Raw genomic sequence first — 25,420 nt, 5'->3', positions numbered from 1 at the left:
CACTTTCTTAATATTCTGACCACCCTTTTTAGCACCATCTATGATAGAAGAAAGATTTCCTGAAGACTGATTGCAGTCAACCTTTATCACTATCACTAAAAAATCGAATACGAAGCACTGTGAACTATACCTATTAATCTGGTTAAACCACATAACGAAGGTTTTTACCAAAAGTATACAAAATCAAATATACGCAAAATGTGAAACAAACATCTCTGAAACGCAGTTTGGTTTTTGTAGTGCACTAGGATCTCATCCAGACATGCAGAAATATAAACAAAAAGGTACACCTGTGCTTTATCGATTTCTCCAGGGCTTTTAACAAAGTCAAAAACGAAAAAAGATAAAATGTTATATATATATAAATATTACAAGCAGTTTCTTGTTGGGAATATGGCAACGAAACACCAAAGTAGACTAACTTTAATATATTTTCCGAGCTTTCGAATACTTATGTTTAAGATTAAGATATAAATTTTCAAACTAAAAGGATTCAAAATTCAATTATATATATATATATATATATATATATATATATATATATATATATATATATATATATATATATAAGTATAAATTTATTTTTTTTCCTCTAATTTCTTGGGCTCATAGGTTGTTTGTTTTGTATAATATTTAGGACAATTCAAACATGGTATAGATGATATAATATTTGATTTCTTAGTGTCTTCAGTTTTGTTTTTTAGTGTAGTGAATAGAGGTGATAATGTGTTGTGTGACTTATGACTTATTATATTGATGTTATGTTTCGATAAAATGTATTTCAATTTTTCTGATAGTTGGTTTGTATAGGGAAGTGCTAAATATGTATCTTCTTTACTTGAATTTATTTGTGTAGTTGGATTTATATTGTTCTTATTGTGTAATTTATAGGTGCGTTATCGGATGATTCTATTAATTCGATTTTCTTTGACTTTGGGAAATCGATAGACCTGAGGTTTTTCTTAAATCAATTAATATACTTTAAAGTACTTATAAAAAAATTAACCTTTTTGCTTATAATTTATTTTTATGGTGAAATATTGCCTCCACCGACTGGTCTCACCAATAGACCACTGGCAATGACCATAGAATAATCAGATATAAAGGAGTCTGGAAAATAACAAATTACGGGTAATGTAAAAACTAGAACTGGAAAAGTTCACAAAAGAGATCGAACTATAAAAAAAAAGCTGGCTTAAACTACTACCACTACGCTAGATATAGAGAAATCAGAGATTAGCATAGAACTAGATTACGGAAAGGCATGAAAGTATTGGTAGATCAAAATTAACATCTCACTAGGAGATGAAAAAAGTGCTGGCTCAAACTAATACTAGATAGAATGAAACGGTGAGAAATAAAAGAAACCTATATTGATTTGCAGCATTCATCATTCCAACATATTTATGTACCAAACAATAACAGAAAAGTAGTCATAATGAATGCAGCATAAAAACATTATTGAAGAATAGAATCAATATTGGCTCAAGTGAAAAATGTAAGTGAAATAGAATTTTAACTCCCCCCCCCCCCCCACATAAAGCCATAAAAATGATGGTTCCATGGATAATTGATGCAGTTCCTTTTCATCTATTCTCTTTATCTCTACCAACGATTTTTTCTGATATTTTTTGTTTACTTCAATTTCGTGATTTTATGATTAAAATAATATTATTTTGATATTTACCTATTGTATTTTCCTATTTTATCTTCATCGTTATCCTCATTATCACTCTCAGAATGTGACCTTTTACTCCTACCATGACTATTCGTTTTAAATTTAATCTGATTTCGTTCTCTATCCTTCAGTTTTTGTATTTCTTCCATTTCTCTCTGTTTCTTCAGTCGATCCGCTTCTTCGACTCTATATTTTTCTTCACGTCTTTTTCGCTCTACGTGATCCTGTTCTTCCCGTTCCTTTTCTCGTTTTTTTTTGTCGATTTCCGCCATACGGGTACGTTCTATATCCAATTTGTGACGCATTCGATTTCTCAGTGTGTCCAACATCAACTTTTCCTAGAAAATAATAATAAAAGTAATATTAAAACTTTCTCAAACTGCAAACATGATGCACAAGCTTACCTTTGCAGGTGGTTGTGGCACAGACATCCATTGGTTAATTAACGGATCATTTGAAGTTTCTGCTTCATTATTTGCTTTCAAAGTGTCTTCTTTATCTCGCACTTCTTTCTTTTTATGCTCCTCCACTAGCTTTTCTAATACACTCCATTTTGCTGACAAATCTTCATCCATTATAGATTGTACTTTCTTCATATTTCTCATAGCTACTCTAATACTACGAGATTTGTCCTCATTATCATCAGAAGAACTATCAGATGACGAAGAACTTGAACTAGAATCTGAAGATTGCTTCTTTTTCCTTTTGGATTTCTTTTTCTTCTTTTTGTCTTTAAGGAGAAATGCATCACTGAGATGCTTATCTCTGCGTCTACGTTTTTTTTTGTCTTCTTCAGAATCCGAGGAAGCTTGAGTTCCCTTTCTACTCATCGCTTTTTCACGGTCCTTAACCCATTCCGTTTCCCAACCCGGGTTTTGACCGATAAAATTCTATAAAAAAATCATGGAAAATGTTTCTAAATCCTCTTGATTTTATGTCTCTTCTGTTTCAAAATTATTTTTTTTATAATTTTTAATATTATTTGATGTTTTAGTTTTTATTAAAATAATAAATAAATAAAAGAAGTCGAAACGTCAAATTTTCATCTGTCTTTAAAAAATTAAAGAAGAAACTAATTTTAAATCAGAAGAGACCTAAAATCAAGAACATTTACAAGCATAAACATATAAAAAGACCTAAGAAATTGAAAAAATATAGTTTATTTACCTCATAATTTTGATAATGAGTTTTTGATTTTAAATGTTGTGAAGCACAGTGCAAGTCACCTATCCAAACGTCGCATAGTTTGCAATACCAAGATGGAGCCGGAATGAAAAACTGCAAACCTACATAAAATAAACAGATATCAAAAATTGAGTTCTTTTTATAGTTTTAGTTATATAAAAATTTGTAAGAATAATTCTAACACTAATTCTTATAGAGTATTTGTTTACAAATAAATAATAGTATATTTATACTTTAGTTGGCAAAATGACGTCGAATATAATGTATAACATTATTTTCTAATAATGTAGCATGTATCGCAAATTCTAGATGGATTGGGATCTCGATAACAGTAAAATGTAGAGTGTAACATGTCATCCTACAAAATTTATATAAATACAGACCTTTACAAATCACTTATTTTATAGTGGCTAACAGGACATATACTAAGTTAGGTTTAAATATTTGATTCATAACTATACTGTTATTATCTAATATAATCATAACACCAATAGGGCCTTCCATTTTTTACAGAAGACTTTTCATATAGACTTAATTCACCGCAATCTTTATGGAATTTATGCAGAACAAAAAGTGCCTACGTTATTGTCACTTTAATAGAAACTGTTCCAGGAAACTGATAGTGAGATTAATTATCCCACTACAACTTTTTGTGGCGTACTCTATATCTATTGGGATTTTTATTTAAAAGAATGGACAAAAGTCCAGTTTAGTGGAGTCACAGCGCTTGTAAAATCTCGAAAAAATAAAAACAGCTAGATCAGAAAATCGAACAATAATCTACCTAGCTGAGACTTGGTACAACGCCCAGTAAAGGATGGGTTGATGGTATAAAAAAATATTACACGAAAGCTCCGTCTAATAAAAGTAAAAGAATAACTATTCTACATGCGAGGTCAGAAGAAGGATGGATACCAGATCTGTTTTCAACAGCCAAGAATATTTCGGATTCCAGCCTGGATTATCACCCCGATCAAACTGCGGTAGTTTTTGAAGATTGGTTTTATGATAAATTAATGCCGAATATACCACAGAATAGCGGTGATGGATAATGTATCCTACTAGAGTCGCCAAAAGAATAAAATACGAAGATCCAGTAATAGAAAAAGTGAAATACAAGACTTTTTATGCGAACATGACATATATTTCCGCCAAAGTTATAATGTTCAACAATTGTTAGAAACTGTAAAAAGTTATAATTTTTCAAATAAATAAGTTTATGACATAATTGCAAAGAGATCATGTCACACCTACTTTAAACAGTAATGTGATCTTAGTTGATAAAAACGGAAGTTAAAAATGTTATAGTTGAAAACCGGAGAAACTGTATTCACACGAGAAAAAAAAAAACAAATATAAATAATTTAGAGCTCGTAAAAAACATAATGATTTGCAAGAAAGTAGAGATAATATATATCTAGTAATAAATAAAATGTTATTTATGTTTTTATATATTGTGTATAATTTATAATCCATTTTACAATTTAAGGACCGAATATTGCATTTTTAGAGCACGCAATTTTATTTTTGGTACATGTGTGGGAGGTCAACCTCAAGTTTGTGGGTGTTTCGGGAAAAAGGTGTTTACAACCCTTTTTTCAATATGGTAGCCCCGAGACAAAGATAGCAACTCCCCACACATGTACTAAAAATAAAATTGAGTCCTCTAAAAATTGCAAAGCTCATGTAACATTTTAATAGAATATTTGTGGATTGAAGAATAAAAAAAGTCCCTCGATATTGAAATTTTAAACCCAACAATGATAAAACAATGTAAGCAAAGTATATATATTGTATTAAAATATCAATATTAAGTAAGAGAGAAAAAGAAAAAGAGAATACACCCCCCCAAAGTTCAAAAGAAATACAATAGTATTTGATACTTAAACTGACTACTAATGATTATTAGAGATTCCATCTAAGTGCAGAAAAAAAAGCGTGAAAATAACCTAGAAATAAACTATCAGGAATAAGACATGGAGACTCTTTCCAAGAGTAAAGTACCGAACTCCCCATGTCATTGACATAACTGATATGGAAGTATAAAAAACAATGGATAAAATAGGGAAGAATTCTAAAGTCTTTTTAATCTGGGTTCTTATAATCAAAGTAAATAAAGAGACCAGCCTAGAAAAGAGAAAACTGAAAACCACCTTCCCAGACTGGTTAACTCCAAAACGTTCCTTTGACACTTTACTACCTACTGCATCCAAAAGGTTTTCAGATCTTGTTAAAAACAATCTACACCTTCTCATCAATTCCTTACGAGGCATGGTCGCCTCAGAAAGCACTTGATGACAATAGGTCTAGCAGAAACCTTCTACTGTTTAAATTTGACAGTAATAGTATTCACATACTTTATACAACTGTTTTATTGCTACCATTTTCAAATATGAGAATTTTATGAATGCACTTTACTCAAATTTTTCCATTGTACAAACTTACTATGACGCTTTGACTTTAAACAACTGAGAATATACGAATGAGTTAACTGACCTACCTGAAAATTCACACGTATTTATAAGAAATTAGGAAAATTATAACGACTAATCTCTTATTGAACGAAAGAGAAAAGCTTGAAGTGGTAATCTTATAATATACAAAGTGGTTTATTAGCAGTCTTTTCGGAAACTATGGTCTTGGAATCGATATATCATATTTTTCATCACAATTTCCGACCGTTGATTACAATTTTTGGTGGAAATTTTGACTTGGTATACAAAAACGTTTACTTTACATTACTACTTTCGTGAATTTATCATTCCATGATATTTATTAAGTTGAGTGATAGATTCTAAATGTTTAATATTTGTTATTGAGCAGTTATCAAAGTCATACTCAGTCTATGCTATTTTTATGTTTAAACGCCAAAAGATATAAAAAACAAAGCAATCCGTCAAATTGTTTTTCACTCACTTATATACTGGGATAGAAGGGATCCTAAATATATTTTGATATGATTATTTCGATCAGTTTCCAATAACATCAGTGAACGTGTTCCAGATTATGTTCTCAACAACAGTGAATTTTGCTTAACCCGATCATAGTTTCCGATAAGGTCTTAAAATTTTGTTGTGAATCATTTTACTCGCGAAGTCACTCAAATAATTGTGTATTTTGTTTGAACATCTACAGCTTTCACATAAAAAGCGACGTGACTTGGTCCTCAAGATATTTAAACTTCAATTCGTGTCATACTATGTCACAAAAAAGATCAGTGATAATAAGTTTGGCTGATAGATATATCCAACTATCAGATCCTGAATTTAGATGCTTAGCTATTCAAAAAGCAAAAACTGCATTGAAACAAAATAATTATCCGGAAAAAATGATAAAGAACATATTCAAGAAAAGGATAAACAGATACTACAATCAATTTAAAAACAAAACTGAAATATCAAAACAAAACATTTTTCCTTACCATATGTACAAGGACTTTCCCAACAATTATTGAATTATTTCAATAAATATGATATTAGTATAAGACATAGAGGATATAATACATTATCCAAATATTTCACTAAATTAAAATCTAAAACACCAAAAAACAAAAGAAGTAATATTATATATCAAGTGCCTTGTACTAATTGTGACGCTGTCTACATAGGGCAAACATCTCAGTATTTGTAAAATGGACTAAGAGGTCATCAATACGATAAAAAAAATAGAACTGCATTAACGAACCATGAAATATCAGAAAAACATAAATTCAATTATAAAGATTTAAAAATTCTTTAAACGGAATCTAATACATGAAAAAGAGAAGTTTTAGAAATGGTTCACATCCATAAGAACGAAAAAGCTATAAATGATAAAAAAGATCTAAACAATTTAAGTAAAATTTATTCTAATAAGAAAGGAGATGTGGAAACCAAGGAAAAATTAATTTTTCTTATTGGAACAAAGTTCTAAGTTGATTTTATATTATATAAAGACTTAAAGGAAAGTCGGAACGTCAAAATTTATCTTATCAAATAAAAACTAATTTTGAAACAGAAAAGACCTAAAATCAAGAACATTTAGATGCATTTGTATATATATATATATATATATATATATATATATATATATATATATATATATATATATCTTTATAATTATAATATATGTATATAATTGATCCTTCTAACTTTTTTTCATTAGAGGTGGAAATGTTGAATGTCAATGTAGTGTGCTATGTACAAATTAGAGATTCACATGTTCTATAGCGTTGTCGTAAACCGATTTTTCCTCAATGGCATTATTTACATCGTATTTTAGGCCATTCGTTTATAATGCCCCTGCAATCAAATAGGCATAAATATCTGTTAAAGTAGTAACGTTCCATCTGTTTGGACTTGTAATTTATTTGCCTGTTTGTTTCATTGAGGTGAAAAATACAGTAATTGCTTTTACGAGTAACACAACATTCACGTCATCTTCGCGACTGATGATGATAAACTTAGTTTACTTTCAGTCTCTAAAGACGATAACTTGGTTATCGAAACGCGCGTCAGAAAGTGTAATTGTGAGTGTTGGTGTAGTGGTAGTGTTAATAGTGTGAACAGTGCAGAATTTACTTGCTTGAGTTTTTATTTGTGGGGTCGATTAAAAGATTACACGACAAGAGATTCAAATAATACAACAGACAATACATAAGATTTTAATGGCGGAAATTGAAACTGCTGTCCTATATACATGTCAGTGACTGATTTCATGCATAGAAAATGATGAAAGACAGTTTGAACACCTAGAGTGCCACTAATTACATAGTTAATTATCCAAGTTGTTAATTGTTAGATTTTTTACGTGACTTATTTAATGATTTGTTCTCCTTGCTAGAAATATCGGCTTTACATTTAGATATCGCCATCTAGCATTAATAATTAGACCATTGTAAGAACTTCAATCCAAAATAAATTTTAAAGTTCCTTTTGGGTGAACCAGCCTAAAAGACATTTGCAGAAAAATTCTCAGTTTACACATTGATCAAGACATCTCGGGACAGAAAAAAGAAATCGACATGCGTTTTGATATGAATTAAATTTCATTCCAGTACAATGTAACAAGAATATGGGAGAAAATACCCGCAGTTGCTCCTTTGCGAATGTACAAAAATTGAAGAAATGGGAATTTCTAGCTTTACTGAATTAAGGGTGATAGTATAGGAAAGACCCATCTCAAATTCATAGGACCAATCACCTCCTAAACTTTGTTGCACGAATTTAGAAACACCCTGTATATTGCTGAACAAAAGTTCTCCCAAACAACATCAAGTTTAGAAAAATAGGGACAAGGAGAGATGGGTGAAACTTTGCTTCGCCCAGTTTTAGAATATGCAGAAAATAATTTGAAGAAACTTGTAGGAGCAAGGATCTAGGGAAATGTATTTTATTTATCTCATTAGATATTTTAGATCAATTAATAAAAGATCTCATAAAAGCAGTCTTTTTCCAGAGCTCTTACTGTGTGTAAGCTACAGAATATATCTAAATTTTAATGAAGAGTATTTTTTGCTAAAAGCTATAAGCAAATTTTACTGTGGTTGACATTTTTTTCTAAATGGAAACTTTCGATAATAATCTATTACAGTGGCAAAATTGTGGCGCAGTCTCTGAAAACTTTAACTTGGTTATCAAAATGTGCATCAGACAGTGTAATTGTGAGTGTTGGTATAAAAAGTGTGTTCAGTATGAATATCACTAAAAATTCCAGAAATTTCAACTTAGCAGTCTGTACAGATGAAGCACCAGCAATGATAGGAAGTCACAAAGGATTATGTGCCAATTTCAACGAAAAAAAAATCCTGAGATTGTTACAATACCTTGCTTCTTGCATTAAAAAAATTTTGCTGTACGGATAATGCATGCTAATCCACATTATGGATTTCATAAAGGGGTGCTCTTTGAACTCTCAGATATTTTAAATGATATGGGAGGAAAAGGGATCACCAGCATTTATTGTATCATTCCGAGATTTAATGGTTATGTTACAGAAGTATTTTAGCTATATTCAAGATGAAATGGAAAAATACTGTTCATAAAATGTCCATATGAAATACATCTAGGTAAGAAATTTATCTGAAGTAGATGTAATGGTGGTTGCAAATATTGAAGCAGAATTATTTGGAAAGCTTATTTAGAGCAACGAAGTTGAGAAGGTTCTGATGATATGCCTAAAATTCCAGCATGAAGTTGTAACTAGTTGCTGATTTTTTGGTAAATTGTTTAGTTCATGTTTAAAACGTACTTTAATTTACTCCGATGGAATATCACCAATTATATTGAAGCGATGCGCAGATGAACTAACAATCCGTCATGCAAAATCTTTTCTCTATCATACAAAAGAGGTCCGTACCCTGTAGACTGCAAAGTTGTTCGAGTTCAAACTATACAAAAAAAAAAGAAAAAAGACAAAAAAATCTATCGTCCGATTGATTCAGTCCCAGCCATTGTCAAGGTCATGGAGAAAGACGTTAACCAGCAAATCTCGAGTATGTATATCATCAACGTATGGACAGAAGCTACAGAGAAATATGGGGAATCCACAGTAATCGCACTGGACATATCGAAGGCTTTTGACAGGGTTTGACACGCCAAACTTTGCATAAGTTAACATCGTACAGTTTGTTTTCCTCACTAATTAAATGACTTAGTGGCTTTTACAAGAAGATTGGCACTGCAGCTTAGGATTTGATCCTGTCTGGCCATAAAATATCACCATCACCCCAGATTCGCTTGTCGGGTGTTGAGTTTGGGAGCAATATGCCCTGGCATGGTCATGTGAACGAATTAGTTAAGACAACTTTATAAAAACTTAGAAGCCTTTTTTAAGACCAAAAGCTATATACCCTTAGGATGCTCGACTCAATACAGAAGAGAGCAAATCGACTTATAGACTATCGATAAGAAACCTAGAGAGCTTATAGCATAGAAGAAAGTTTGCCGATCACGACAGATGCCTTTCCGAGCTGTCAAACATAATCCCACCTAAAGCAGTATTTGACTCGACAGGCAGACGTAGCTCATTAACACAGAGTTCGCCTGCAGACGCCCAGAACATCACTTTATCGGGACTCCTTTCTTTGGAGAAGTGCTAGCCTGTGGAATCATCTACCAAGGTACGTCTTCTCCGAACACAACCACCTACAAAAGCTCAAGATCAACATCCACACATATATTTTGGATCGTCAGTCAAAAAGGTTAAGAATGAAATAATTTTAGAAGAAACCTAAATTATACATTTGCCAATAACATAATTCACATTCAGAAAAAAAAAATGTTCACAATATAAAATTGAAATATAATCAAACATAGAACTAATACCTTTAATGGGAATTCTTTTTGTAGGTGCGTTTTCAGTAGTCGGCATTAATTGTTCTGGTGGCAATTTATGCCACGGTGTACTATCTATGTCATTATACTTCATCGTTTCTCGATGCTTCTTATCCTGCAGATGCAAAAGAAAATCTTTAGCAGTTTCCGGAAACTCGTCACACATTCTACACCAATGTAAACCAGTGTCGTAATGAACGTAATTATAATTCTCAGAAACGTTCTTCTTAGAATGGTCGGGCGTAGAAGATGTTTTCCAATTAGTTGATGTTGGGGACTTCGATATTGATTGAGTTTCGTTTTTTGACAATGAAGCTTCTAAATCACTTATAGATTGACCGTCTTTTATAATACCAGAAAGCATTTCAATTACATTATGAATAGCTTTCATTTTTCCTTGAATTTCTTCCTGAAATAAAAAATACGAGTTTTAAAAAAATTATTCGTGGCATATATAGTACACAAAAGAAAATACATACTGGACATTGAGATAAAAGAAATGTGCGTCTTGATTGCTCCTTTCTAAAATGTAAATACTAGTAATTCGATTGTTTACTTATACTTCACTACACTTACATGGTTTATAGTTTGTTTTAAAAAAAAAATATTATAATAGACTCAATTCTTCTGTTAAGTTGAAAGAACAACTCCATTTAAATCCTGTTAAGGCATTCTGATGCCTAGAAAACACCATGGACAAAATTAAAAGAATAACTAGTTTCACAAAAGATATTGCTAAGACTAAAAAATATTTGGTTGATTGATTTTTTTTTGTTTAAAATGTTTAAGAAACATTTTAATACACTTGTGAAAAAAAATCAACGTCGGCGACACCACTGCAATAACAAGTCACTGGCAAAAAAAATGAGCAGGAAATTTATTTTTCTTATTAAAATCTAAAAGCCAATGGCATAAGCTTCAAAATGATATGAAATATTCAATCTTTCTTGTTCTCCCAGTATAACAATATCTAATGATGGGCAACCACCCTATTTATGCTTGTTTACAATTAGGGGTAACTGATCTTTATAAAAGGGCAACTAACTGACCCATCATTATCAGTTACCATCAAACGTCAACAGATACACAATTCTATCCCTCAGTATACACTTTTTATATCGTATTTATTAATTTATATCAAATATTTTATTTGGTAATTCAACCTAGGCTATCCAACTTATTAGTAAGTTAGACTTGTTATGATTACGCAGCACCTTTATTAATTGGTAACGGGGTGGCTACTATTCGATTTATTCAATAAAGACCATTCAATTGTTACATTTATTTAATTTGACATTTGCACATCCAAGAGAGATGACAGAGTCATTGTAAGCACATCGCTAAGACATCGGGTCCTCACTGGTGTTCAAATCCAACAATAGATCAGAAAAACGTGAGGAGTTGCTGAACAGCTGGAAGAAGATTCGAGTCAGTTGACCATGAGCCAAAAAGACCAGCTACTGGCCTCAAATTAACCCGAGCCCACCGAGCAACACGTCTACGATTTGCCAGAGAACACGTTAATTGGGCTGACGAACAATGGCTCCGTTCTCTACTCTGAAAAAAGCAGTGTGCCTGCAAGGTAGCGATAGAAGAGGACGAGTCTACCAAGGAACTGGAGGAGGTTCATTTATGGTTTCGACGAGCATTTTAATGGAAGCAAGAACAAAATTAGTTTAGTTAGATTAACGGCGAAGAAATTTAGGGGATCACGTCGTTTCCTACGTCAGTTTTATCGACGAATCTTCCTCTTAATGTAGGACAATGCCCGTCCACATTTTGCAGATTCTGTTCGGTAATATTTAAAATTGTCGCTATGGATTAGCTAGCACGTAGCCCGGACTTAAATCCTATGGAGCCCTTTTTCATTGCTAAAGATTCTTTTTCGTTTAATATTTTCTCTTTATCAAAAAATAACTCAATAACAACATAGGCTAATAGCTTTGAGATGCTACAATGAGAAAAAGAATAGAAGCTACAGATTTTTTGCTAAAGACTTTTGAACGTTAGTGTGAGACTTGATTCGATTTTTTGGCTCACGAGTGTAATTTCTTATGATATATTTTAATTATTAACAATGACTTTGATGGTTATAAATAATTCTTTCTTGTCGTTGAAATACCAAAAATTATTGAAACATGTGTTTCAATGAAGAGAAAGTAAATAGAGAAATACTTTATTGATTCGTGGGTAGACAATTACACAAATTCAAACAAACCACCATGTACAAAACCTGCATCATTATTCATGATTATTAAAAAACAACCTTTTTCAATTTGAGGTAAATAAAAACCCATTCTAAAAAAGCTTGCGTAGGATTTTTAACCAAGTGGACTTAACAAGACTTTTTTAAACGTTTCAATTTTTCCACTTTTCCTCAATTTTCTTATTTACCTCACATATTTTCAACTCAAGTAAATTATCTTTTCTCTACTACTGTTAATCCATGATACTGTTTTATAACAACTCCTTTTTTATTTGCAATCTGTGAAATTTACAATTAGCAAATGGTTCAAAGAAATATATAAGTTGTCTTGTAGGAAGATTGCTGTGGCAATATCCTTTCACTTATAGTTTGATGGAGGGATAACTACACAACAAATCACTATGACACTAAAATCTGTCAAACATATCACACAGAAGATACCTTCTAAGCTTTCGCTGGATGGGAGGTCTCATTAGAGGTTTAGTGTGTTGGGATGGGAAACAATTCTGAGTACTTTTGACTGAAATATTTCTAGAATTGCTATATTTGAGTTGAAAGCAGTGCTCCATAATTGAATACCATAACTCCAGGATGGGTTTTAGTGACTTTGTATATTAGCAGTTTGTTGTTGATTGTTAGTTAGGATCTTCGACCTATTAACTAATACAGTTTACTGAGTTTTGGACACAATTGCTTTCTCTTGGTTGGTTAGTTGCGAGCTATTTAGTTTTTTCGTTGTTTTCCATAAGTCATAATCAGTTGCTTCTGTTGCTGTTAAGTTCCTGAGGTAGTTCTGTATTAAATTGTTTTAAAGTAAATTACCTTTTCTTTATCATTGCTAATCCATGATACTGTTCCTCCCAAAAGAAATTTATTTTATTTAAAATTTTTCAAAATTGTTATATACTTTCAATTGTTGATATTTGTTTAGTAGATAAAATTAATGTTGATTTATATAAGTTTTCCCTAGTAGCTTCTTTGCCAGTTTGAATATTAAAACATATTTTATGTTACAATTTTATAATTGTATTTTATTGAATTTTTGTCATATTAGCACATTTTAAAATTTTACTGCGAATGGTACTTGTTGGATTTTTGTGCTCGAGTGCATGATACACATTTAGTACAACTATTTTTATATATGTAGTTATAGTGGTACTTTCAAATTGAACTTGATTAAAACTTGTGGTTGATTTGGTTGGTTGGTTTTTCAAAATATTCTACATGGAGATCAATACACTTTTCCATGCATTTGAACAAATTTTCGAAGCATTTTTTTCCATTTCGATTAAAGTACCTCCAAAATATGTGTATAGAAAAACGTTGACCTGGCAATTTATTTTTTATCTGCGGAAATAAGAAGAAATCATTGGGTACCAAACAAGGACTGTACGAGGGATGGCCCATCAATTCGATGTTGTTTTTTTGTTTGAACTGATGTTTGAGAGCCCGCATTGTCATGGTGGAGAATGATTCGTGTTCTTCAATTGGTTTTTCTGATTTTTTCGAACACTTCTGGTAAACAAATAATGATGTACCATTCAGAATTGACCGTTCTACGTTGCTCTAATGGAAAGGTGGTGACATGTCAGGTTATTCCGGAAAAACAGCCTTTTTTTTCAACATTTCTCTGCGCTAATGGACACAATCTTTTTTAATCGATTGTCCAATACGCGGTATCCAACGAGAACAAATCTTTTTAACGGCCAAATGTTCATGTAATATTGAATGTATGCGAGTGGAACTAATTCCCAAGTATGTTTCAATCTCACGGTATGTCAGATGATGATATTGCAATATCATTCTGTAGCGAAAAGCGATTATGATGGAATTCGAAAACCGGCGAAAACCGTGGCTCGAGATGATGCTTTATCAGCGAGTTGATCGGCACACTGCTGTTGGTTTTATCATTTTATCATCATCAAAAGTCATAGAAAATCATCACACGAAAGTGTTTGCGATTCATTTCCATTTTTTGACCAAGATGAATGTTTCAAGTATCTATAAACAACTCAAATAGCACTCCTATAACAACAAGTTCTGATTATGTTTACCATTAAAAATGTCAAATTTTAATATGAAATTGTCAGATTTGGCATATTCAAATCAATGTTGTCATATTTCGAAATTAGCAACCCTCGTACAGTAAAAGAATTATTTATTAATAATGTGCCCCACCTGACAATCACTGACACATGAAAACTTATATTTAACATTTAATCAAAATTATAAATAATGCAGATGGAGTTTTTTATAATGGATTTTATACAGGGTGCTCCCGAACTTGTTTAAAAATATTCTGAAGTGAGTAGATGTGAATGTGAATTTTTAAAGGATGATTACGTATGTATATAAATAATTCTACACTACTATACGAAGGCCAGGGGCGGCTCAGTCAACAATCCGTAACTTTTACAGGGACAACCTGTACAATCTAAAGAAAGCAAAAAAGGTACTCATTGTTCACTCTATAAAATTTATGATTTAGAAGATATGTAGATTTTTAGATCGTTGTACATGCCAAGGAAACAGTTCACCTTAAACAGACATTCTGAAGGAAATTATCCTAAATGGTAATTATTTATTGAAAATAACTATAGGAATCAATCAAATGGAATCAAATCAAATTTCTTCAAGAGCTAATGATTAAATAAATAAACTTTTGTACTACAAACTAGAAGTAGAAAATATCCAACGATACTGACCTACGCTCGTTGCTTTCTATATAAACGAGTTGATAATACATTTATTGGAAAAGTACTGTTTACTGATGAAGCTGGTACACACGAGAGGCTTTTATTAATTCCCATAATTTACACTTATGGGCAGATGAAAATGCTCACGGTACAATGCAAACAAAGAATCCACATCGATATTGTGTTAAAGTGTGGGCAGGAGTAATGCGTAATAGTTTAGTACATCCATATTTTTTCACAATAACTTGAATGATCAGTGATACTTAGAATTTTTCCAAAATTACTTCCCACCCATGTTATGTGACTCACATGTGGTTTATGCACGATGAAGCCTTTCTCCATTTTCTAAATCTTAAATATCTTAAAAGCTTGGTATATGTAACAGTGACTCACATGTGGTTTATATATATGTATATGCAACAATGGTAAACACAAGGAACAAAATGATCAATATAATAAACTTCCATTGTGATGCTATAAGGCAGAATCTTCCAAGTTCACAGAAATATCCTCTGTAGACTCTGGAAGTGCAAAGTGTCCACTTCGAACATTTATTATAGTTTTTTATTTTATTTGATAAGTTGTATGCTAATCTACATTTTTCTACATTTAATTTTTAACCCTTATGTAAGTAACATGATTTTCGACAGCATTCAGTTCAATTAGAAATGTTTGATTGTTTTTTAATACCACCAAACACACATGGACATAAGTAATCATCCATTAAAAATTCATAACTCAAAAATAAGTAGTCGTATGAGAAATTTTTTTTATACCACAGCTTTATTTTTACGTCATCTACTCACTCTCGAATTTGTTGCATTAAGTCCCGGATCACCCTGCATACTGAAAATTTCTACATCTTTAGAACCTTTTTGGAAAATCGGTTTCTATATATTAACCATCACTAAGGTAAAGAATTATTTTCACCAATTCAATAACACTATTCACTTAAAGAGTCACTGAAAGAAATATTTCAGAAATGGAGTTTTATGCAAATAAATTTATATACCAAGTCTACATTTTTTTTCAAAGTATTTTCAATTGAAAGTTATCCATAAATACGAGTAAGTGCTTCAATAACATATCAACTAACACTAAGTATTTCACAAAATCCGGGGATCCCCCCAAATCATTCAGGATAAGAAGTTTATCACTACATTTGAAAATTGTCTGGTCTATTTATACTTCTAGATTTGAAATTAAATTTATCTGGTTCTAAAGTCAAAATTTCACCTAAAAAGCAATATTTTCTTCAAAAAAATATAATCCAACGGTGTTTGATTAGAACCACTAATTCATAAAGATTTTTTAAACAAACCTGCAATTTTGAATTCTGCTGTAAGATGCGGGAGAGATCCGAATCTGCCATTGGTTTGCTGCCCATCAGATCCTGTTTCTGTCCTTGTAATTGCTCCAATTCATGTTTCAATACAGTCGCCTTTCTAACATAATCTTCACGCTGTCTGACAAGTTGAGCTTTTTGTTGTTGCATCTCTTGCACCACAGCTACAAAATAAATATTTTAGTTGATATGTTTAAAGCGAATGCCTAAAAATAACAAACTGAATATTTGGAAAAAAAACTTATTCTGTGATTCGATTTCTTTAACCTTTTAAGTGGCTGAACTTCTCTCCTTTATTGAAGACCGTAACCCTACGAAAAAAGTTTATTAAAATGATAGAATTGAATATAATATCCATATAACACAGATACATTTTTTTCTAGGGTACAGTTATTAACTTATAAATTATTTGCATTCAGGATTGGCAATGTGTGTTAAAGAAAATCATGATCTATTTTTTTTGTTGTCATATACTTCAAGTTTACTTTTAATTCATTATTCAAACTATTGAAAGAGACAGATTTTATGACATTATTTGAGCAACAACTAAAACACAATTTAATCATTATATTTATGACAAAACAAATTGAGAAATAATAATAAAAATGGAAAAACTACTCAAATGTGCACTAAAAACTAAAAAATAAAATGGAAACTTAGGTCCTAGTAACGCTGATTGGTATTGGCGATAAAATTGAAGAAGAGCCAGAAAAAAAATTAAAAAGTACTGTAGTCTTGGTAACTCAAATCACTGCACAAGCTAAACCATTTTAACTCCAATGTAAAAGCTGCAACATTAATAAGTGTAAAGACAACAGAAATCTTGTATATATCACAACAGAAATATATTGTAACGAAAATGTAGTAGTAAATCAAATACATTAAAACTTTAAGTGGATGTTATTTTCGACAATATTTTGAGATTAAAATAAATCTTGGCTAAAGCAAAATTAATAATTTTAAGTTACATACTTAATCCAGGGAAATTCACCGACAATGAACATATAATTATTAAACCCTCTGAATATGTCAAGTTTTAAGAGATTTAAAAAGGCTATAAATTATAATTGAAGTACTTACTGTACATTGTACATGAAAAAAAAATATAACCAAAACAAACACAACACACAAAATACTTTAAAACCCTAACATATAGAAACAAAGGATTTTGGATTGAAAATATAAAAAAAAAAAATGATTGTCATCACCAATTTTTTTCTTACTTCTTTCACTTACCTAATATATTTAGGTTTAGAAAAATAAATACTCTTGTAAGAAAACATCATGAAAATGATATCCCTATGTACAAAGCTTGAAAGATATCTTTAGAAAACCATTTCTATCTACACAGTAGGCCAAAAGTTTAAGACCACCTTAATTGAAGCGGGAAAGTACTCAATAAAATATTGTTTAATTAAAATGTTAAATCATCCAAATGAATAACTTCAAAAGCAAAAAGAAATATAAACAATTCATACTAAAAAAGGCTATAGTAATCTAATCTGATTTTTCATAAAAAAATTCTCATTCATCAACATTCTAGGACTTTTTTCACAAGTCTCGGCATACTGAACAGACTGTTTACACTATCACTACACTAATACTCACAACACCAAATTGACTTACCTATTTTATACACCAATAAACCTTATCCCACGAAAAATTCCAGAGGGAAAACCTCCTTGGCAGAAATCTTCACTTTTATTTCTTGACTATTCAACTATAGAGAGGGCTGTAAGGAATTGGCCCTAATTTAACCTAACCAATAAATTGTTGGATGTATACAGTATAAAACAGGTAAGTCAACTTATTAGGTTTTAGTTTACCTTCAGTCTCAAACAATAACTTGGTTATTGAAACGCACGCCAGACAGGGTAATTGTGAGTGTTAGTGTAGTGGTGGTGTAAACAGTGTATTCAGTATGAATAGCAACAACGGTTCCAGAACTTCCAACTTAGTTAAGTCTCGGCATACCGGTAATGAATTTGTTGATAGTGTATTGTGATATATTGCTACAACCTTCTCATAAAGAATTCCACATTTATTCTCGCGAAAATAGACCACAATTATGGACGTTCAATGGGATTAAGATCTAAGGAATTAATGGCAAACCCGAAGTACTAGCATTTAATGTTCTAAAAATGTTTTCATTCCATGGCTACAAAAGCAACCCTAGACCATAATTGAACTACCACCCTGCTTGATTGTTGGGACTACACAGTCTGGCATCTTATTTTCTCGTGCGTCGTTTTGAACCGAATAGCTTAAACTTGGATTCATCGATCCAAAGAACTTCTTCAGTTTTCAGTCCAATCTCAAAGGACAAGGTCACACTACATCCTTTTTCTCTTGTTTTGTGGTATTATCAAGGGTTTTCGAACAGCGACACAACCCCACAACTTCGCATCTCTCAGTCGCCGTTTTGCTGTAGTCATTGATAAAGGTTTAACTAGAGTTTTGTTCACTTCCACGCGGATTCCTGTTGCTGTTAAGCGTCTATTCGCTCACTGATAATAACAATGAAATTATCTTCATTTTACACAGGTATTCGATAATTGTAAAGAAATCTCACGTTAGGATTTGCCTTCAATATGTGAAACAACGATGGCAGAACGCACTTCACTGCTGATTTCGCACGCTTTTCCTATTTTAAGAAGTCTTCTCTGCAGAAACCACAAGCTTAAACTAATTGAGATTGTGACTGAACAATTTCATGTGACCTCAGGTAATAATAAGTCGGAAGCATGTGTTTTTAAAACCTAAATAATCTTTATTATTGATGGATGAGAAACAAACGCAAAGCAATTACTTATTAGCACATCATAAAATATTATTACGACTCTACCACCTGGCTTTAACGCAAAATGACTTCTTTAGATATACGATATTAACAATAGAACATGCAGTTTGGCAGTTCTTTTATTTATCTTTTGGAGTTTTGTTACAATTGATAGATAATTGTTGTCATAAAATTTTGGCCGGCAGTGTTTATATATCGTTGCAATTGAACACCAATATTTCAAGAGCCTTGTTATGGTTTTAAAGTTTCAACTTAGTTTTCATAAACTTCCCACCAGCCACCAGCTTAACTAGGGGTTTGCTTGAATTTTTTCCTTTTTGCTGCACATTTTAAGTAGTTTTCAAGTTTTTTTATAAAATATTTCAATTACAAACTTATTCACATTTGAGAAAAAAACTTTTGAAAAATTGTCAAATTGGGTTTTGACTTATTGACTCTGAACAATTATATGCAAAATAATTCTTGAATATTGTGAATTAAATTCACAGAATTGCACGGTTCTTTTCTAAGCTTTAATGGTTCAAAATTAAATAATTGATCCATTTATTGTTAACCTATTGTCAAATTTCACCATGACAAACAAATTGAGTTAATCAAAGTATTTGTAAATATCTGATTTGGGGAGGATTATGCCATTTATTTTTTATAACGAAAAAATAATTGGTAATAAAGACTGATTTTTTTTGTTGCAAATCCTGATAACATCACAGTATAGTCTTAATATATATCATTAACAATTGAATATTAAATGAAAATATTTTATACAATGATATGGAGCAATTAACTACATTTAACATAATACATACAAAGATACAATATAATTATAAAATCCAATAAAGATATTGTCAATTGTAATACCTTTAAATTACTGTAAAAAATTCCAAAATATAATTATATCTTATACCAAAAAGACCAATAATTAACATATTTTCAATAATATAAATTAAAGAATAAAGGTCCGCATCCTATTAATCAATATTTCTGCAACCTATTGGACAGAACAGTAAATAATAAATCTAATCATACAAATAATCCATGAAATTTATCTTAATTTATTACACTATAAAAAAACTGCAATTTTTTCCCTTGTATCGATCTTTAACAAATAAATAAGACTTACCATCATTTTGGTTAGGTTCCTGACTCATCCAATTAGTTACTGCAAAATTTCCCGATGTTCCAGATTGTGGTTGAGCAGGTTGAGACTGAATGGCCTGAGAATATAATAATATTTTTCCCTGTTTTACAAATATAAATTTTGTTATATTTCTTAATAAATATACAGGGTATTTCTCAGGTAATCTAAAATATTGTAGTAGTTCCTATAAACATGTGTGATAAATTTTGTAGTTGATAAGATACAGGGTATCGAATTATATTATTATAAGCAGCATCAGATGTTAAACATAAAGGGAAAATAGTACATTACAGAGCATATGTTGAAAATGTGCACCAACATCCAAAATTATACCAGACTTGTATAATATAAGTATGTTTAATATCGGAGTTGTTTAAATGAGCACTTTTAGATATCTCCACACACAAAATCCAGAGGGTTGTGTCCAGGTGAACTAGAGGAAGAGTGTGGAGATCTTCGTCCGATCGAATGGTCTGGAAAAAAGGTTATTTAAAAACTCGCGCACAATCGCTGCTCAATTTGGAGGAGCGCCGTCATACATGAACCACATGCGCCTTCTGATAATAATAGGTACATCTTCCAAAAGAACTGGAAGTTGATTTTCCAGAAAATGAGGTTATGTCTGACCAATCAACTATGCAATTATCTCTTCTAACATTGTCTCCATTAAATATCTTCTTTTGAATTATTTATGAATTTTCCCTACTCCTTTAGGTGTTAGTATGCTGACTCTTGTTTCACTCATAGTCATCTTGATTGATTTTTTTAATTTTGCATATATACCTTGTTCTTTTAGTGCTGTCAATTAATTGTTTGTTTTTATTGAGACAAAGGGCTGTTGAAAATCGATTTGATGCTCATGTGCTTTTTCCATTACAGTTGACACTTGATAATCAGACAACTCCTGAGTCTGATACACTCAGTAATCTGAAATCACGCCTATTGTGTCAAAATTCGTCGGGGGTTTTTTGTTTTTTCTTGGTTTTTATGTGTTTCTTTATTCTAGCTGTAAGTATATCAAATGATATTTCAAAAATAAACGGAACTAAAATAGGCGACATATCGACGGCTGTTAGTCTGTTATACCTAATTTCTTGTTATGTACTTCCAATAGCAAACATTTGCGTTTATTTAATTTTGAGAAGTGTTTCAGCTCGGTGGCTTATTTTAGTTTTTTAATGTCGAGTAAAAGTGCTATTATAAAACGCAAACATAAAACTTTAACTCTTCCTGAATAATAGGAAATTTAGTGATATGATCTTGGTGAATACCCTACAACCATATACGAAATGTTTTACATTGGAAGAGCTACGGTTTACATTTTGAAAATAGAGAAAACATGTGTTGAAGGCGAGACTAAAAGAAAAACTCTAAAAACAAGCAAAAATCCCCATGTTGAAGAAGGCCTCTATACATGGATCCAACAACAGAAAATGAGACAGGCCCCAATTCCTGGAGACATTCTAAAAGAAAAAGCCAAGTTTTTTTAACAACAAATTAAGAAAAAAGATGATTTTTGCACAAGTGTTAGGTGGTTTGAAAATTTTTAGAAGAGCCACGGTATTCATACAGATGAGCCATGAGAAATTATCTGCTAATGAGTCAGATATTTTAAAATCTATTGCAAATCTAACAACAAAAATCACTGAACTGGGCCTTACACCTGAAAAAGGTACAATGCTGATGAAACTGGCTTGTATTGGCGTCAACTTCCAGGAAATACATTTGTAACATCAGATCAACAAAAGGTTCCTGGTCGAAAAATGCAAAAAGAAAGAAACATGTTAATGGTATGTGCAAATAGTGCTGGAAGTTATATGCTAAAACTGCTAGTTGTAGGTAAATCTAAAAATCCCCGAGCATTCAAAAATACAAAAATTGAAAACCTTCCAGTTGTTTATAAGGATCAGGTGCGGGCGCGGGTAACACAAGAAGTGTTCAATGACTGGTTTTTAAATATTTTTGTGCCTGCTGTAAAAAAGCACTTAAGAACAAAAAACTTTTCATAAAAGCCCTTTTACTTCTTTATAACACTCCTGGACATTCAGATATGAATGGCTTCAAAATTAAAACAAAAAATGGCTAAATAGAGGTAATTTTTTTTGAATGATAAGATTTTTTTTTGATGAGGTTATGTATTTACCGAAAAACCCAACGGCTCTGATTCAACCAATGGATCAGAATGTCATCAAGACATTGAAGGCACATTATAAAAAGGGTCTACTGACGGATATTTTGTGCCAACTAGACGTAGAAATCACGTCACTTTTGACAAAATTTAGCGTTAAAGAAGTTATAAATGACACGCTTACACTTTGCAATTAAATTAACGCTCCTTCAAAATATTTAGAAGATAACTTGAACGCCGACTTTACAGATGAAGAGATAGTAAAAGAAAGGACATAATGAAGATAAAAAAATAGAGTAACTTCCGAACGCTAAGCATTCTGGCAGCTGTGACGAAGCTATATTGGCTGAAAATATTTTAATACACTGGTGCAACAACGTGACTAGCATTCACCACAAAAAATAAAAAAATTACGGACTTTTTTAATGCTTGAAATAAATGATAATTTTTATGTTAAAATCAATGTTAAAATAATTTTCATAGGCTAGGTGTTGATAATGAAAGATAGATTTTTCTTAAGTATGTATATGTGTGTACACTGCTAAATTGGTCAAAGAAATACAATATTTGATAATCTAACACTTTTGGTAATCCAACAACCAATCGGCCCCATAACTGTCAGATTATCGAGTGCCAACTGTATTTGTTTTTTTGGATGTACTGCATCTTTTGTTGACCTACTCAGCCTGAAGCCAAATTGATATTATCCCACTATTTCTTGAGATCTACTAGCTAGTCGTTTTTGGATTACTGTTGATGGAATCTTTTATGCAATATCTAATACGGTAACCCCTTTCTAGTTACTGCACTGGTTTTAATCATTTTTCTCGTGTATAATGATAATGTGTCCTATATCCCATCATTTTGGCATCCTTTCCTTAAACCATATTTTCCTAATTAGTTGGTTTATTCTTTCTATACTTTATCAGCTACATGCCTATTTCATCTTTACCAAGTGCGTTTCCATTTCTCATTTAATTTATGTTTTCTTTAAGGAAGAGAAAATGGCCCTATTCAATAATTTTTTATGATACCAGGCCAAACATTGACCGAAAAGGAGTGTTAAAACATGCTACAACTGTTGCATGTAGATTTACATCTGCCTATGTGTGGTTATTATGAAACTTCATAATGCCATGTCTTTAAAAGTTGGCTTTATGTGTAAAACGAAATATTGGCCGCAGAATTGGGATTGTTCATGATTTTATTTAATATTCATTAAGAGCAAATAGTCAATAGGTAGCAAATGTTGAACATGTTCAATGAAATATGGATACAATAAATTATATTTTAGAATATTCCACAGTGTTGTTACTAACATTTACTTCATCAGAAATCTTTTTTATACTTGTTTTTGGATATTGGTCAATAACTTGTAGAATCTTGTTTTCCATCCGTAGAGTTCTCAAATTTCTGGGTCGTCCAATGATATTCCTAGATTTAGTAAAAGTTTCAGTCTCTTATAAATCAATATATATCTTAGTAAGCCTATCAGAACATGATAAATGATCACTTCGATAAAGCTGGACATACATACATCTAGCTTCCAAGGCATTACCATTCGATAATCCATACAAAAAGTGTATATTAACCATTCTATATCAGTAAATGCAGGCATCCTTGTTCCAATTTAAAACAAGAAATCTGTATGACAAAAATTTCTCACTAATTTTTTATGTTAATTTTTAGGTGTGACACTGTATTTGAGAACATTATGTCAAAGACCACTTAGAATAAGCAAGTTCTTTCATATTAGTTCTAGTAGTGTCACCAGGAAAAATAAATTTAATTCAATCAGAAATCATTTATAACAAACAATTCAACACCTTGTATCTCATCAACAAGACTTATCATACATGTTTATAGGAACTATTTGTTTTAAAATGGAGTGACGAAGCACCCACTACAATAGTTTAGATTACTTAGAAAACATCCTGTATATGTTAGTTATTAGTATATATCGGTATCTATGGGATTAAAAAAATTAACGCCTTTTTGTTACAAAATAAAAATAAATTCAGATTCAAATGAGTAAAAATCAAATTACCTGATTTCCATAACCAGTATATCCTTGGTAGTTATAATTCCCAGAATATTCTTGAGGATATGGAGGTTGAGCATATAAGAATTCCGAAGGAGGGTATTGAGGCTTAAATAAAATAATTCATGTCAGTAAAAAAGAATTGGAGCTGAACATTCAATTAAAAAGCAGTATAGAATAGAACCACAAATAAACAATTACTTCATCACATTTCTAATAGTTCTTATATTAATAATTTGTATGAACAATTGGTACTTATTGTAAAAAATTGATGAAAATACCTACATTATTATTGTACATGGTGTCCTGTAAACGGTTTAAACAGAACCACTAGGGAAAGCCTAAAACAAACTTTAATACCTTGATTCAAAGTTATAAATGAAAATTTATCAAAATCATAAAGAACAAAAATCCTAAATTCACAAAATTTGCAGTTCGAATAATAAAGAATATGTTATACTCATTCAAGTAATTATTGAATCACTAATTATTAAATGCGTCCCTCATAAATTTATATAGAACAAGATCGAACTTGACGCCATTTTTGATAGCTTGTGTCCACATTGTCACGTCAACTGTCATCATCAAGGAGGATATGCATAGACAAAATATAATTATAGAGGTCCATTGGAAAGCCTAAGGGCAAATCGGAAATTAAGAGTACTTTTCAAGGCAATTCGCGTGCGAGTTGGAAATACCACTCATACTTGGTATACGAGAAATAATGTTAGCTAAAAACCGTGCTGACATGGTCCACAGAGACTGCAAGCTCCAAGACTTTGCATTTCGTGGCGTCCATAACAGACTTTTTAATTCCAAATAATCTGAAATAGTCTCTCTAGAGAAGAAATTCATCATTTATTTTCGTATAAATATTCATTCAAAAAACA

At 31.3% G+C, this 25,420-nt stretch overlaps 1 protein-coding gene across 5 annotated transcripts in view; it reads right to left on the bottom strand.

The window, feature by feature from the left end:
• The window catches only part of LOC130441049 (zinc finger matrin-type protein CG9776), a 32,047-nt gene extending 6,931 nt beyond the window's left edge, over positions 1–25,116 (bottom strand). The window contains exons 1-8 of one of the 5 annotated variants that reach the window (XM_056774531.1): positions 24,816–25,116; positions 24,537–24,638; positions 20,344–20,437; positions 16,400–16,587; positions 10,168–10,585; positions 2,846–2,964; positions 2,083–2,568; positions 1,688–2,016 (exon numbers count right to left, since the gene is read on the bottom strand). In XM_056774531.1, the coding sequence (XP_056630509.1) occupies positions 1,688–2,016; positions 2,083–2,568; positions 2,846–2,964; positions 10,168–10,585; positions 16,400–16,587; positions 20,344–20,437; positions 24,537–24,638; positions 24,816–24,830 (1,751 nt within the window). In that variant the 5' untranslated portion in view covers positions 24,831–25,116. Of the gene's footprint in view, positions 1–1,687; positions 2,017–2,082; positions 2,569–2,845; positions 2,965–10,167; positions 10,586–16,399; positions 16,588–16,644; positions 18,167–20,343; positions 20,438–24,536; positions 24,639–24,815 lie in introns of those variants that run through there. The other 4 variants (XM_056774534.1, XM_056774533.1, XM_056774535.1 and 1 more) reach the window with 4 other exon arrangements.
• Between the last annotated feature and the right edge of the window lie 304 nt (positions 25,117–25,420).

This window comes from Diorhabda sublineata, chromosome 3, assembly GCF_026230105.1.
Source record: "Diorhabda sublineata isolate icDioSubl1.1 chromosome 3, icDioSubl1.1, whole genome shotgun sequence".
NCBI lineage: Eukaryota > Metazoa > Arthropoda > Insecta > Coleoptera > Chrysomelidae > Diorhabda > Diorhabda sublineata.
Note: the sequence above shows the minus strand (reverse complement) of the source record. Positions and strands in the feature narration are given on the sequence as shown.